At 39.0% G+C, this 14,204-nt stretch overlaps 1 protein-coding gene across 1 annotated transcript; it reads right to left on the reverse strand.

Moving 5' to 3' along the window:
- Positions 1-9,354: 9,354 nt before the first annotated feature.
- LOC139476019 (uncharacterized) lies at positions 9,355-11,130 on the reverse strand. The gene is made up of 3 exons (XM_071259259.1): positions 10,441-11,130; positions 10,144-10,284; positions 9,355-9,780 (listed from the first exon to the last, which is right to left on the reverse strand). Exons 1-3 carry the CDS (start codon positions 11,128-11,130, stop codon positions 9,355-9,357), a joined length of 1,257 nt encoding a protein of 418 aa, XP_071115360.1.
- Positions 11,131-14,204: the final 3,074 nt, after the last annotated feature.

Consider the following 14,204-nt stretch of genomic DNA (forward strand, 5'->3'; position numbering starts at 1 on the left):
GAATGTTTACATGTGAAATATATATGTATATAGTTGTACAGAAATTGAGTTTTCATCTTCCCGAGGCAAGGGAGTGAACTGACTGTAAAAGTTCAGATTCCACCCTTGCCGTACCAGGCTGGAATTTCTGGGCTTGATCGTAGCGCCACCAGTGGCTTTTACGAGGTATGTCACTTCTATGCCCCTCCTATTGACCATCAGATTCCACCTTGCATTTGCTTCAAAATGGCGGCATCCAGTCAAGACGATCATATCACATGAGAACCTTGATTAAAAACATGAAAATGATTTGGGAAATATCTGTCGACGCCCAGTTGACAGTACACATTTTTTGCAAATCCTGCATCCGATCAAAATCTATAGGTTAGAGTCCATGTTGTTTATGAACCGGATGTTGATTTCATTTCGCGATTTTGATTGGAGTATGCATAGACTCGTTAGTCCAGCCAAAACATAACTCCATAATTCCAGCCTAGTTCAGCAAGGGTGGAAACTGGACTTTTTGTAGTCAGTTAACTGCCTGGCCTTGGGAAAGCAGTGTGAAACCCTGCTCATTGACAGGATATATTTAGGGGGGTGTTTACATATATTTGTATAAGGTGTCTTTCTTTTGATGTTGATGAAATGATATAATATTAGATTATTTACAATATTTCCCTTTTATTACCGGTATACCACGTATAAGATCAGACAGTACTTAAACATTCCAGGAAGATATTTTCTTATTGATGTTTACAAATTTGCAATTTGGAAATAAATGTTGTACGTGTTACTGCTCAGGAATTTTAGCTTTTCATATGATACTGAGAGCTGGGTGTATTTTGTGTTAGTTTTGTTTCATTTGTGACATGTTATACACGTCTATGTTATTGAAATTCCTGTGATGACATATAAAAACAAAACCTATTTTTGTAACAACTCCCACTATATTTGGATTGTCTGTCATTCGAATTGATGGCAACTTACTCCCGTTAAAAATAGCCATGTGACCCGAAATATCTTATTTTTCTCTCGTAAGTTTGTAATGTAAACTAAAAACATTTGAGAACATTTCAGCATACATGTCTACATTCAATTAATCAGATATTGTATCTAAAAACTGCAATTATTACATAAACAGTTTGTCTGAAAATTGGACTTTGCAGAAAATGAGTCCAAATGTTTGATGCCATTTGTCTCTGTAGTAAATATAAATTGAAGCTCTTGAATTGTATTTTGTGTTCCTAATACAGAGCTCCAGACAACTTTTTTAGCAATTGAGTTTTTACTCGAAGGTTTCTATTTGAATTGGATTATTTCATTTTTCATTGGGTGACCAGTATTTTTTCACTCATCTATTGAGTAAGCATTTTGAGATTTAAAAAAAAAATATGAAATAATGTTTTAGATGTATATAACAGTTCTAAATGTAGGCTTGACTCAGAAAGTAAATTAGCTGCAATTGTGTTTCGGAAATTAGCTCCATTGTACGCATGCTGAAAAAGCTTCATAGGGTATTTTATGCGTTCTGTTTTCAAACATTTGAGTTTTTCATTTATGGCATGCGTTTCTGTATGCAAGTTAATTGACAGTAATTGGGTTTTGAATAGTTTCTTTGGGGTATTTTACACAAATAAAGCTTATCAGTAGCTCTGCTAACATACTATAGCTTTAAAATAACATGATTTCAAAATATGATTTTCACCAACTAGGTGCCTTATCTTATGGTTGGTCACATTTATTAAAAGAAAGATTCCATGGACCTCACATTGTCATACTAATGATATGTTCATGTATGAGAAGAGAAAAACTATGAAATATTTCTTCTTGAAATGTTTTCAAATGCCTTTTAACTTTTTTTTTATATTATATATATTTTGTATATTTACCTACAGTGGAAATCAATTGAAGGTTGAAAACATATTCTGTTTAATTTTTCAATGTTATTTTAACACAACTGCAAATGTTTTTAAGGCAAAATGTAATTATTTTTTTAAATGCCACTGCTCAATTTGGCAAAATTATTATCTGATTAAGTTGTTTTGGCATTACACCATTCATGTACCCCTTACAACACTGTGTCATTATGTTTTATACTGTCTGTAGTAAACAGAAGAAATAAATCTGATAATAAATACTAAGTGTCTGTGATCGTATGTGTCCTTCATGTGACTGCTAGTGTTGGAATTATTCAGTGCCTAACATGTTACTTAATATTTCTGTGTTCATTGTTCGAATCAAAATACTTATACACATCTGATAAATCAAATACCGGTACTACTTTCATAATATACACAAAGAAAGTTAAACACATCCCTGTTTCTGAACCATGACAAATGGCAAAAATCATCGCATGGGATGACAGACAAAAGGAGCTGGGCAATACCAATGTCATCGGATAGAACAAACATTTGACAACAAAAAAGAAGATATTAGTGAGTTGTGATTCAAATTTACTGAAAAAAACATCATGGTAACACAGGTACTGGTTTTGACCTTAGACAATACCTCAAAAAAGTATGGAGCTGCAGGATTAAGTAAACGAGTTACGTTTGATGTTTCTTAAAAGTCTCTTATTTGACATGACACATGAAACAGATCAGTAGTGGGTATAACCGCCATGTGCCCGGATGATGCATTCCACTCTACGTCTCATGCCTCCAGTCAGACTTGGATCTGTTGATGGGTTAACTACAACCACTCCTGATGCGATGCTGCTTCAAAATTGGCGTTAATCATGTACATCTCATGTTCTTCCATCATTGACGTGGAGCAGAAAGCCACTTTCGTCTGACCAACGGATCCGTCTCCAAGTTCTCAGATTCCAGTTCTATCTTGCAATACACCATGCTAAACGAGCAGCTTTGTGGTGATCTCTCAACAAGGGATGCTTTGTGACTCGTCTGACCCCCAGTCCTGCTGCTTTCAGCCTGTTCCTGATCGTTCTGGTGCTGAAACGACAATTTGGTAACCACAGCTGTTTCAGACGAGTACTTGTTAAAAAGGGTTCTCAGCGGGCGAGACGAAGAAGAGACGATGTGTCGTGACACAGGAGGTCTTCCGGGTCTGGGACAGTCTTGTACATCACCAGACTGAACATGTTTCTTGACTAAATGGCTTACGACAGTGTGATGATACCCCAAATTCCGACCAATGACATTACAAGACATTCCTGCGTTATGCATGCCGATTATTTGCCATCTTGTGGCGTTTGATAATTGCCTACATGCCATGGTCACACAGTGTCATGGAATAACTGTTTAAAACCGAGGTTATGAAAGCAATTTTAACGTTTGGATATACTGCTTTTATAGAGATACTAGAGGGTAGCATGCTGCACGGGCATACCATGCATGGCACGTGAGCTTTCATCACGCATGACTGATTATATCATCTCGAAAAACAATTCTTCCCGTAATTATATCTTTCATGACTGTTACAAATATTGGGACCAAACAATAATGAAATATAGTAGGGTGTGCTTAACTTTTTTCTTTGTGTATATATCTCTGAAAACACTGCTGATTGTGCATCTTTCGTTGCATTGACTTGCGATAAAAAGCTCTGTAAAAGTCCTGCACAATACCAATACCTCATACATGTCCATGCTGAGGGAAGTATGACAAACTGCCCCCCCCCATACACAAATTGTGAAATGGTTGTTACATTTTTTTGGTAGTACTTTGCCTCCCATGATCTGTTTTAACCCAGATTTCATTTAAATGTGTTGTTTCATATCATTTTTGTTAAATCCACATATAAACAATTAAAATCTGATTCAAAGTAAGCATAATGTCTATGAACATATGTGTGTATATCCATATTTATGATACCTCTATGTCAGAATGATGAGATCTCATTGGTCCATGTGATCTTGATAAAATACTATGTATCCCGCCTTGAAGGGAAGTAAAATTCTCAAGAATAAATTCCTTATAGCCTGATGCTTTTGTTTTGTGTGTGGTTCTGAAATATGCAGCCAAAGCCCCTCGGCTATAGACTGCCAACTTGAAATCACACTGCATGGATGAAGGGGACAAGATTGGCTTGTTATGAAACAGTTACTTCTGATGGAGCAAGGTCAATCAAGAGCTGCCAGCTGCAGCCTTATTGCTTGAAAATTTTAGAACTTTCTCGATAAGATTAGCGTTTTTATCCTGTGACCTTTATCTTGTCTGCATGTTCCGAAACTATTGTCTGCACAGGTATGTTTTTAGAACTGTTAATAGATTTATTGATTGGATGTCATTGCACCTGATTGTGTTGAATATTGCTCATACTATCAATATTATTACAACAGTAGTTACGATGAATATAGCTGTAACATTTCCACAATCTCATCTTGCAACAGTCAGTTCTCAGTAAGAGTTGACATTTCTGGAAAAGTATGAGAACTTCTGCCTTTCATCATGGTATAATGGTATGTGCAGAAGTATTGGACAAAGCAGCCTGTGAAAAGTTCAGTTTCCACTCTTGCCAAACAAGCCTGGAATTTCTGGGCTTGATGGTAGCGCCACCAGTGGCCATTACAAGTTATGTCCCTTCTCTGTCCCTCCTATTGACTAATCAGATTTCATCACTCATATCACTTGCATTTGCATCAGACAATATGGCAGCCCTCAGTGAAGACAATCTGATCGATAATCAAAATCCTTTTAAAACAGGTCTTACTACACGAAGTGCATAATTCAGGTGAGAGCACCTTGATTAAAAAAATAAAAATATTTGGAAAATATTTGTTGACACGATTTTGATTGAACTATGCATAGACTTGTTAGTCCAGCCAAAATATAACTCCATAATTTGAGCATAGTTTGGCGAGAGTGGAAACAGGACTTTTATAGTCAGTTAACTCCTTTGCCTTGGGGAGATGCCTTTGGTCATTTGTTTGTTTTTACAGATCTTGTAATGAATGTATGTTTTTACATAAATCTTCTTTGTAGTTGTATGATGTAGTAAAGAAATTGGATTAATATTGGTGTAATGTAATTATGTGTATGTCTAGTGACTAGGTTGTTAGAGCATGATTAATGTGTTTGTGTTACCACATGTGGAAAATGAAGTGTTGCCAAAGTCATGGTTGTAGTCCCTGCTTGGATGTCATGGCAGGTAGGCCCCCATCACCCATGCTTGTTGTACAAGGTGACTCATAGGGTGACACTATCAGCTTATCTGGTCCAGGTTCAGATCCTACTGGTTGGTCATGACACCTCCTAGTGCACCACACCTCAATAGCAACTTATCTGGTCCAGGTTTCTTATCTTTCTTATTGGGTGTCATCATAGCTCACCCTATCAACTTACCTGGTCCAGACATCAGATCTTACTGACTGTGTGTTATCATACATCCAAGTGGAGCACTCCTTACACTATTGATCTGTCTGATACAGACTTCATAACAGTTGCTAAAAATATCAACTGCAAAATTCAATAGTCATACATTATAAATTTCGCCTGTCAATCGCTCAAAGCCCACTCGACTGCTTCCGTGGTCTAGTGGTAGAGCGTCTGCCCTGGAGAGCGGAAGATCCGGGGTTTGATCCACGGCCGCGTCATACCAAAAGACGTTAAAAGATGGTACTTGTTATCCTGTCTGCCGCTCGGCATAAAGGGGCTAAAACAAGGACTGGTCGGCTTGGAGTCGATAAACTGTGTCTGAGTGGGGTATTGATGTTAAACTGCAGCATGATATCTCAATGAGCTAGCACTATAAATCGGCATCAGTCTGGACTAGTACAAGCAGTCACACACACACACACACGTGCATGCACGTCGCTACATAAGAGCAATAATCTTGGGTGTGACATTAAACCCAATTTCACCTCACCTCACCTCAAAGCCCACTTGAGTTCCACTCATGATATTCAGCCTATCAGCACCATGCCAGTGCTCATGCATTTCAATAGTGGGAAACACAGTAATATGACATACTAGTCAAAGCTTAGCTCACTCATTCACTGATGATGGGAATGAAAACAAAAGACAATATTGTGCCTAAAATAAAATTGTATTTATTAAGTCCAGAAAATGTGTTTTCATAAACATCAGTAATTCATTTTGAATGATAATTTTACAGAGTAAATGTAAACCCAAATTAGTTAGGTGTCAATAATTTTAAAAAGAAAACAATTACGTTGTTCAAAACTAAAAGTGGCCTCCACCTCCCCTTATAGCCACACCTTCTCCACCAAAACATATCCCCTGAAACAAATAACTGTAATCATTGTAATTACTGGCACTTCAAATTAACAACAGGCAGTCTGCACATTGTTGATATACATGTACATGGACATGTACTTACAATGGAGATTATACATGTTGTGTGTACCTCTATAATGTAATATTTCAAATAAAATATCACATGAACAGCAAGAAATAGATATAAGTGAAGTAAACATGGCTGGCTGTACCTGCAGACTTTTAAAGTTGTTTCTTTTTTATGAAATACTTCATCACTAAACATCACTAAACATGTAATTATTTTTAACAAGAAAACAGTTATCTTTAAGAAAAAGTGGCCTCCACCTCCCCTTATAGCCACACCATCACCACCAACAAACTTATCCACTGAAATATATGTTATCACATGATATGCCAAGGACGGGGTACTCCGGTAACATGATCCATTTCCGCTGCCCAGCCCTGGTAGCAACTACTGCTGCCTGGCCAAAATAGCAACAAGCGTTGTAAAAGTACAGTGGCAACTACCCCAGTCTGGCAATTGCAAACTGACCTGACTATTCTGAAGATGCTGGAGTCAGAGGTGTTAATGGTGATGCTCTATCAAGGTCCACTTAAAACCGCACCACCAGTCAGTGATTATTGATGAATTGAGATCAGATAGAAGGGATCTGAAGTTTGGAGTGCCACAGGGATCTGTTCTTGGCCCAATACTTTTTTCACTATATACACTAACTGCTGGAAGAATTGCAAGATCTCATGATCTCAGTTTTCATCTGTATGCTGATGATACACATCTTTGTCTGTCATTCAAACCACCAATAATCATCATTTGTAAGTGAGACTTTCCAGAGAATCAGAGCCTGCATTCCTGACATCAAAAGTTGGATGACAACAAATTTCTTCAAATTGAATAATGACAAAACTGAAATTTCCATCATCAGTTCAAAACTAATGCAGCTCAAGCTCTAACAAGTATCATAAAAATCATTAACAAATAATAATAGTAATTAATAATGCATACATGAAGAGTCAGCAGTGTTGAAAGAGGTAAGTTTTCAACCACGATTTAAAAGCAGAAAGAGAGGGAGCACTGGTCAGGGTCTGCAAATGCTTCATACATGCACATGTTGTTTCAAGTTTGGACCATGCCACTGGTCTCCTGCATGACATTCAGCAAAGTCATTTGCACAAAATACAGCTGCCAGGGTCATCACACAATGTCAAATGCACAACCACATAACATCTGCCACACTCAAAATGCTGCATTTGCTGCCAGTGAGAAAATCATGTTCAAGCTGCATCATCTAGCAGTCTCTCTCTCACAAATACTGGGTAAAACTCCCTCTGTTTGCCAGACATGCATGAATTCCTTGAGGCATACTTCTGATGAATCGACCAATGTCAGCTTAACTAATGTTGTTCCATTTATCAGTGAGAGCAGCACCGGATGTTTTGCCATTGGAGGAATTGGGTCACAATCCTGGCACAATAAGCATGTGCACTATCATCTTGAAAGATGAAATGTTTCCTAACACATGTAAATGGCACCTCGAGTGGTGCAACGATGTTGCCCCAATAGTATCGATCTGTAACTGCCATGGACAAATGAGACTACAGTTCGGCCAGTCATTGTGATACCACAGAATACCATTATGGACCCAAACCATAAACGATCATGCTGTACAACTTTAACATCTATAAAACACTCATAAGAACGTCTACAAAGTCGAAAGTGAACCTCGATTCATCAAAAAACATTACATTAGCCCAATGTAAATTATCCAAATGCTGTCATTCCCTTCACCACTGAAGCCTCTGATTTCAATTATGTGCAGTAAGTTGTGACATGACACATGGTAGTCGTCACGCAAATGCTATCTGTGCAGATGATTTCACACTGTCTGGGCATGTGCTCTTACACCAGTTGCCTGTTGTAACTGTTCCCTTATCTGAATGTCTGTTTGCAACTGATTTCTCAATGCCATCATTCTGACTAATCTGTCCTAGCTTCTTGTTGCCATCCTGAGCGACATTGATCATCATATGGTATTGGTCCAACAATCTGCTGATAGATTGAGAATCATGCAGCATTTGTACCTGCAACATGCCTGTGGCATGTAAACGTTCAGCACATTGCAACATCACATGATCAATGCTGTCACTTCATAAATAATTCAATGTGTTTTACAAAGTGTCTTTGAGCGTTTGGTTCCAAGCGTCGGCTCTTAACCCAGTCTGAGTGACAATGGTAAATCTGACAGACATCCCCATGCATGTGCCGTCTAAGGTCACATGCTTCATGAATGTCCAAATGTAGAGTTTTGGAGCTTGATATCTTCGGAAATGTTCTTGCCACATAAATCACTTACTTTCATTGCCAGACATTGGTGTATGTTCCTGTAGTTTCACCTCAAAACAAAATATCCCCTACTGTTTTTTTATAGTGATATATGGGAATGACACAGCTCAAGGCACTGCTGGAAGATGGGGTTAAATCTATATACGACTAAAGAGAAGGGTTTAGCGCCACTTTGAACACTGCAACGAGTTCAGGAGGTACAATATGTGAAGCTAGAGGAAACATGAGTTCCTAGTTGACACAACTTGAAAGACTGACATATCTGTAGAATAGAATGGGTTCATGATTCCAGCAGGTTGTACACATGTATTAAGGAGGGCAGAAAATCTTTGACTGGAGCTAGATCACTGTTGTGTGACAGAGATATGGAGCTTGAACTGAATCTTGAGTATGAGAACCAGTGAAGGGGTCACCAAGGCAGATGGAGTTTTGGCTGGTGCTAGATTTTGGATCACTGTTGCTGGACTGATTTATGGCACTTGAATTATATCTTGGTCTGATAAAATATGATTTGACATGAGTTGGAGCAAAGGGTTCGCAGCAGGAAAGTTACTGCAACCTCAGCTATTATCCTGGGAGTAATTCAGTGGAGAAACCTGGTTGTAGAAGTAAAAACAAATTGAAATCAGGAGAACAGACATATGATACAAGTGCAGAAACATTATTTTGAACTTAACATACAACATGCCAGATGACTGCAAATAATTAGCACAGAAATCTGTGTCTCTTAGTCTTCTTGTTAATGTTGGAAAACTGTTTTCCTGCTTTTACATGTTTAGTATGTTTCAAAAAGACCACACACACTCTTGATCTGTGTCTCTGATGTGACTGGATTCACAGCTGAAAGGAATAGGCTATGAGGATGGATTCACTGAAATCCTCAATACTTGATACTTGGCTGTTGGTCTGAGACAGGCTGGAATCACTGCTCCCAGGATCAGGGCTGAAAATGGATTTCATCAAAGTCTGGCTGTAGTCTTGTGACAGGTTGCATTCACTGCTGAAGGTGGCATCTTCAAACTCAGGGCCCAATGACGTTTGGCTGATTGATGCTTGATCTAGGGTGCAAGCACTGTCAACCTGAAGCTTCCTGAAGGTGGAATCTTCAAACTCAGGGCCCAATGACGTTTGGCTGATTGTTGCTTGATCTAGGCTGCATGCACTGTCAACCTGAAGCTTCCTGAAGGTGGAATCTTCAAACTCAGGGCCCAATGACGTCTGGCTGATTGATGCTTGATCTAGGGTGCAAGCACTGTCAACCTGAAGCTTCCTGAAGGTGGAATCTTCAAACTTGGGGCCCAGTGATGTCTGGCCGATTGATGCTTGATCTAGGCTGCAAGCACTGTCAACATGAAGCTTCCTGAAGGTGGAATCTTCAAACTCATGGCCGGATGACGTCTGGCTGATTGTTTCATCTAGGCTGCATGCACTATCAACCGGAAGCGGCTGGAAGGTAGAATCATCAACATCTTGGCCCAATAAGATCTGGCTTATTGCTGCTGCTTCATCTAGGCTGCATTCGCTGTCAACTGGAAGCGACTGGAAGGTAGAATCATCAACATCTGGGCCCAATAAGATCTGGCCTATTGCTGCTGCTTCATCTAGGCTGCATTTGATGTCAACTGGAAGCGGCTGGAAGGTAGAATCATCAACATCTGGGCCCAATAAGATCTGGCTTATTGCTGCTGCCTCATCTAGGCTGCATTCGCTGTCAATTGGAAGCGGCTGGAAGGTAGAATCATCAAAATCTGTGCCCAGTAAGATCTGGCTTATTGCTGCTTCATCTAGGCTGCATTCGCTGTCAGTTAGAAGTGGCTGGAAGGCTGAATCTTAGAAATCCGGGTCCAATGAAGTCTGCCTGATTGTTGGTAGATCTAGGCTGCATGTGCTGTCAACTGGAAGAGGCTGGAAGCTGGAAACATCGGAACTCAATGAGGTCTGGCTGAGGCTTGGTTCACTGCAAATAGTAACAGACATGAAATGAGGTGGTGACAGAGCAGTAATAAACTCTCTGCTGATTGAGGTTTGGCTTGCACTGGTGTCAGCAGGGAGGGACATATCACATAGGGTTGGGAACATGCTTGCACTGGTGTTGGCAGGGAGGGACATATCACTTAGGGTTGGAAACACGCTTGCACTGGTGTCGACAGGGAGGGACGTATTACATGGGCTCAGGAACATGCTTGCACTGGTGTCGACAGGGAGGGACATATCACTTAGGGTTAGGAACATGCTTGCACTGGTGTCGGCAGGGATGGATGTATGATTTCGGCTGGGGAAAACATGTCTGCTCTCTAATAGAAACATAGAAGGAAGGTCATTAGTGTCAGTACAGTTAGAAGTAAAGTTAAGATAGTCTGAATGAAGCACACTAGTATTTGGACTAAAAAATCCTGCATTATGAATATTCAGATACTGGTTTGGGGTGAAGGATGGGAAGGAAATAGGTTGTTCAAACTGTTGTAGGATGCTATTGTAGAAGATGGAGGATCTAGGGGTGGGGCATATTAGGCTGGTGGACCTCATTGTAGGACTGGAGGGGATGACAGCATCAGTGTCGGGGCAGGGAGGGTCATCCAGGTTCACCCAACTCTCACTGGGACACAGCATGTTGTGCCTCTGAAGTATCAATGTGGGTTTTATTTAGATTCATTTCACACAAAGGACAATATACAGGTATTGTCACATGTTAGGCTTGTTTACGTGAGTGGTTTACATTGTGTACTTAGACAGGGATTTTGATGGAGACAATTGCCATGAGGACATTTTCATCATTTTATCAACTATATATAAATATATACCAAATTTGAAAACTAACTGTAGGACATTTGGGATGACAATCAGTCAATGTCCTGGAAATTGAACCGATCAGAAACCCTGCCTTGATGAATGTAAAAGCTAGAGTTCTTGTGTTTTGAAGTGGGACATGTCATTATTGTGTGTGTTGTTTAGATGAGAGTACCTCTAGAGTTGATCTTTGCACCAGATCAAGGTGAAACACAGGAAAAACTGTAAAATCCAGATAATCCACACTGCCTAACCTGTCAACAACAACAAAGACATGAAATTACTTATAATATCTTCATGTATTATCAGTGCATAAATAGAGTGAAGTTGTTTATATCGAAAGATGCTTTTATGTTATACACATATTTCAGAGCTGAAAGCAATGTTTGATACCAAGGGTCATTATCAAGGGCAGTGACCTTCAAAACAGTACATGTCTCCCACACTTGGTAGGCATGTAGTAATGACAATGAGGTGATATCCTTACAGGGTTAGAAATTAATAATAAGGTTACAATTAACCTTTATTTTAACAAGTCAAGACTGCAAAAAGTATCTGGTAATAGTGGTAGTCCACAAGGAAATGTCACCAGTTCTTTCTGAATTTCTCTAGAATAGAGTGCAGTAGTTAATTTCAACATTGCTGTTTTATAATAAATACCATAGAATATAAAAGTACATAAATATATAGGGACTGGTTATGTAAATTCTATCTGGTTACAGTCATTGACTGTTGTGATTTCAGAGATCAAGTAAATGACATAAGGAAATGATCTTATCAACTTTTGAAAGGACATTCTTCTATATCATCATTAAATTATGAAATTTTGAAATCAGGATATTAATTTTGACTGGCAAGTCAGTTTCCTAATAAAGCACATGCAATGACTGAATAATTTCTGTGCAAAGCGTGACCAGCCCAATTTTGACAAACCTTATATATTCCCAGTTTACGGGACTGCAATTGTCTATTGGCATCATTTAAGTTGATTTTTCTGTTATAATATGGAGAACTATAAACTGAGCTTAGCAGACCAAACAGAATAATACTGGACTTGAAGTTAGAATGTATTCCAACCACATATCTTACTTTCAATGATTAGACCCTGATTAGGCCATTCTCAACTCCCCAAAGCACATTAATATCCCTGTGTCATGGGTTTTAGGACATTCATAGGTATTTTTCTGCTAGTCACATGAACAACTGTAAAACATCTCACTCAATTATAAAACTTTATCTAAAAACAGGCCATCACCTGAGCAATCTCATTTAAATCAGATCTTGGTTCTCGCTACCGCTAAACAACTTTGTTTAGCAGTAGCGAGAACTATGATCTGATTTTAATGAGATTATCACCTGAGCATTTACAATGTTTGCGTGATAGCCACTCGCCATTCTAGCCCACTGTTGTAACCTGCACCCCGTCATTTTCAGTAGATCTTAGTGTTAATGTTTGAACTTTTATAAGCAAAGCTTACTAGATCGAAAGAAATTTGACTAAACTTGGGCAACGGACTTGTGGCTAAGGTCATAGTCTGGGTTTAGGATAGTCTACATGTCGTTGTTGGTGGGGTCGTTCATAAACATGATCACAATTGAGGTCCATTTTGCGGTCAAAACAACCGTGGTGGCTCCGAATTAACCGAAATACTTACAACGTGTGTCTAAATATGATAGGCAAACAAGGTGGTAAATGAAGGAATAGATATTTCAGCAGTCATCAAAAGGAAAACGTATTCAAAATGTTGAATATTTGCTGGTTGTCAAGGATGGTCTGTTTTGTTTACAATGCCAACAAAGGCAAATCCAGAGACATTTCTGGAGAAAACAAAATGGATACATGCAAAATAACATCTACAAACCTGTGTGAAATAACAAGAAGGCACTTGAACTCAAATAGGTCGATGAAATCTGTTAAAATAACAACTGTGATAGCAACGATACGCTTCTGTCAACGAAGAATCGTAAGAGCCGGGTCTTGAACTTCGCAACCGTTACCGTAGCAACACCGGAAATAGATTTTATTCAAAAGCTTCTCGTATTTACAAATGGAAATGTGCTTCCACGTCCTGTGGAACGTTATCAAAATCATAATGACAAAATAAAACCCTACATTGCAAAATAAAATATACTTGCTGGTTCCCCATTCTCTCTGCGCTGCGTCAACTTTGTAACATGTAGAGACGGAGCCTGGCGGAAAGTCAACTCGTTCACACGAAAACCCGTAAACAATCATTCCACTAGCAATATTTAATGTTAGTCGTTTTTGGTTGAACCTGACATGGCGGTGTTTCGATGTCACAATATGACGAACTGAAGACAGAATTTGTATTCCCAATAATACAAGAGTCAGTTCCCTGTATAAAAACGTTTTCTTTTTAGCTTAATATTTGAGAAGGTGCCACAAATGTAAAAACGATCGCAAATAAGTGATCAGCCACGCTTGGTTCTGAGCGTGGATTATTTACGCTGAATTATAAGTATAAAGAAACAGGTGAAAACAATATGCATATATGATATAAGGACATTTTTGTGGGAATGTTTCGGGAATATAATGGGCTAGCCAATGCCAATAAAACTACATATAATATATTTTTTGAAAGACCTTGACATACATGATATTACACTGGCCATTACTTCTACACTAACCTCTGTTCAAGGCCTAAGTCACCAGTGGTCCTGTGACCAAACATGATACATAATTCCAGTTGGTGCTGTAAAAAGGCGACTATGCCTGTCGTAAGAGGCAACTAACGGAATTCGGTAGTCAGACTCACTGACTTGGTTGGTGCATGTAATCGTGTTGAAATTGCGTAGATGGATGCTTATGATGTCAATCCCTGGATTGTCTGGTCCAGACTTGATTATTTACAGACTGCCGTCATGTAGCTGGAATA

The sequence above is a fragment of the Haliotis cracherodii genome, unplaced genomic scaffold (assembly GCF_022045235.1).
Source record: "Haliotis cracherodii isolate W230 unplaced genomic scaffold, xgHalCrac1.p SCAF_3, whole genome shotgun sequence".
NCBI lineage: Eukaryota > Metazoa > Mollusca > Gastropoda > Lepetellida > Haliotidae > Haliotis > Haliotis cracherodii.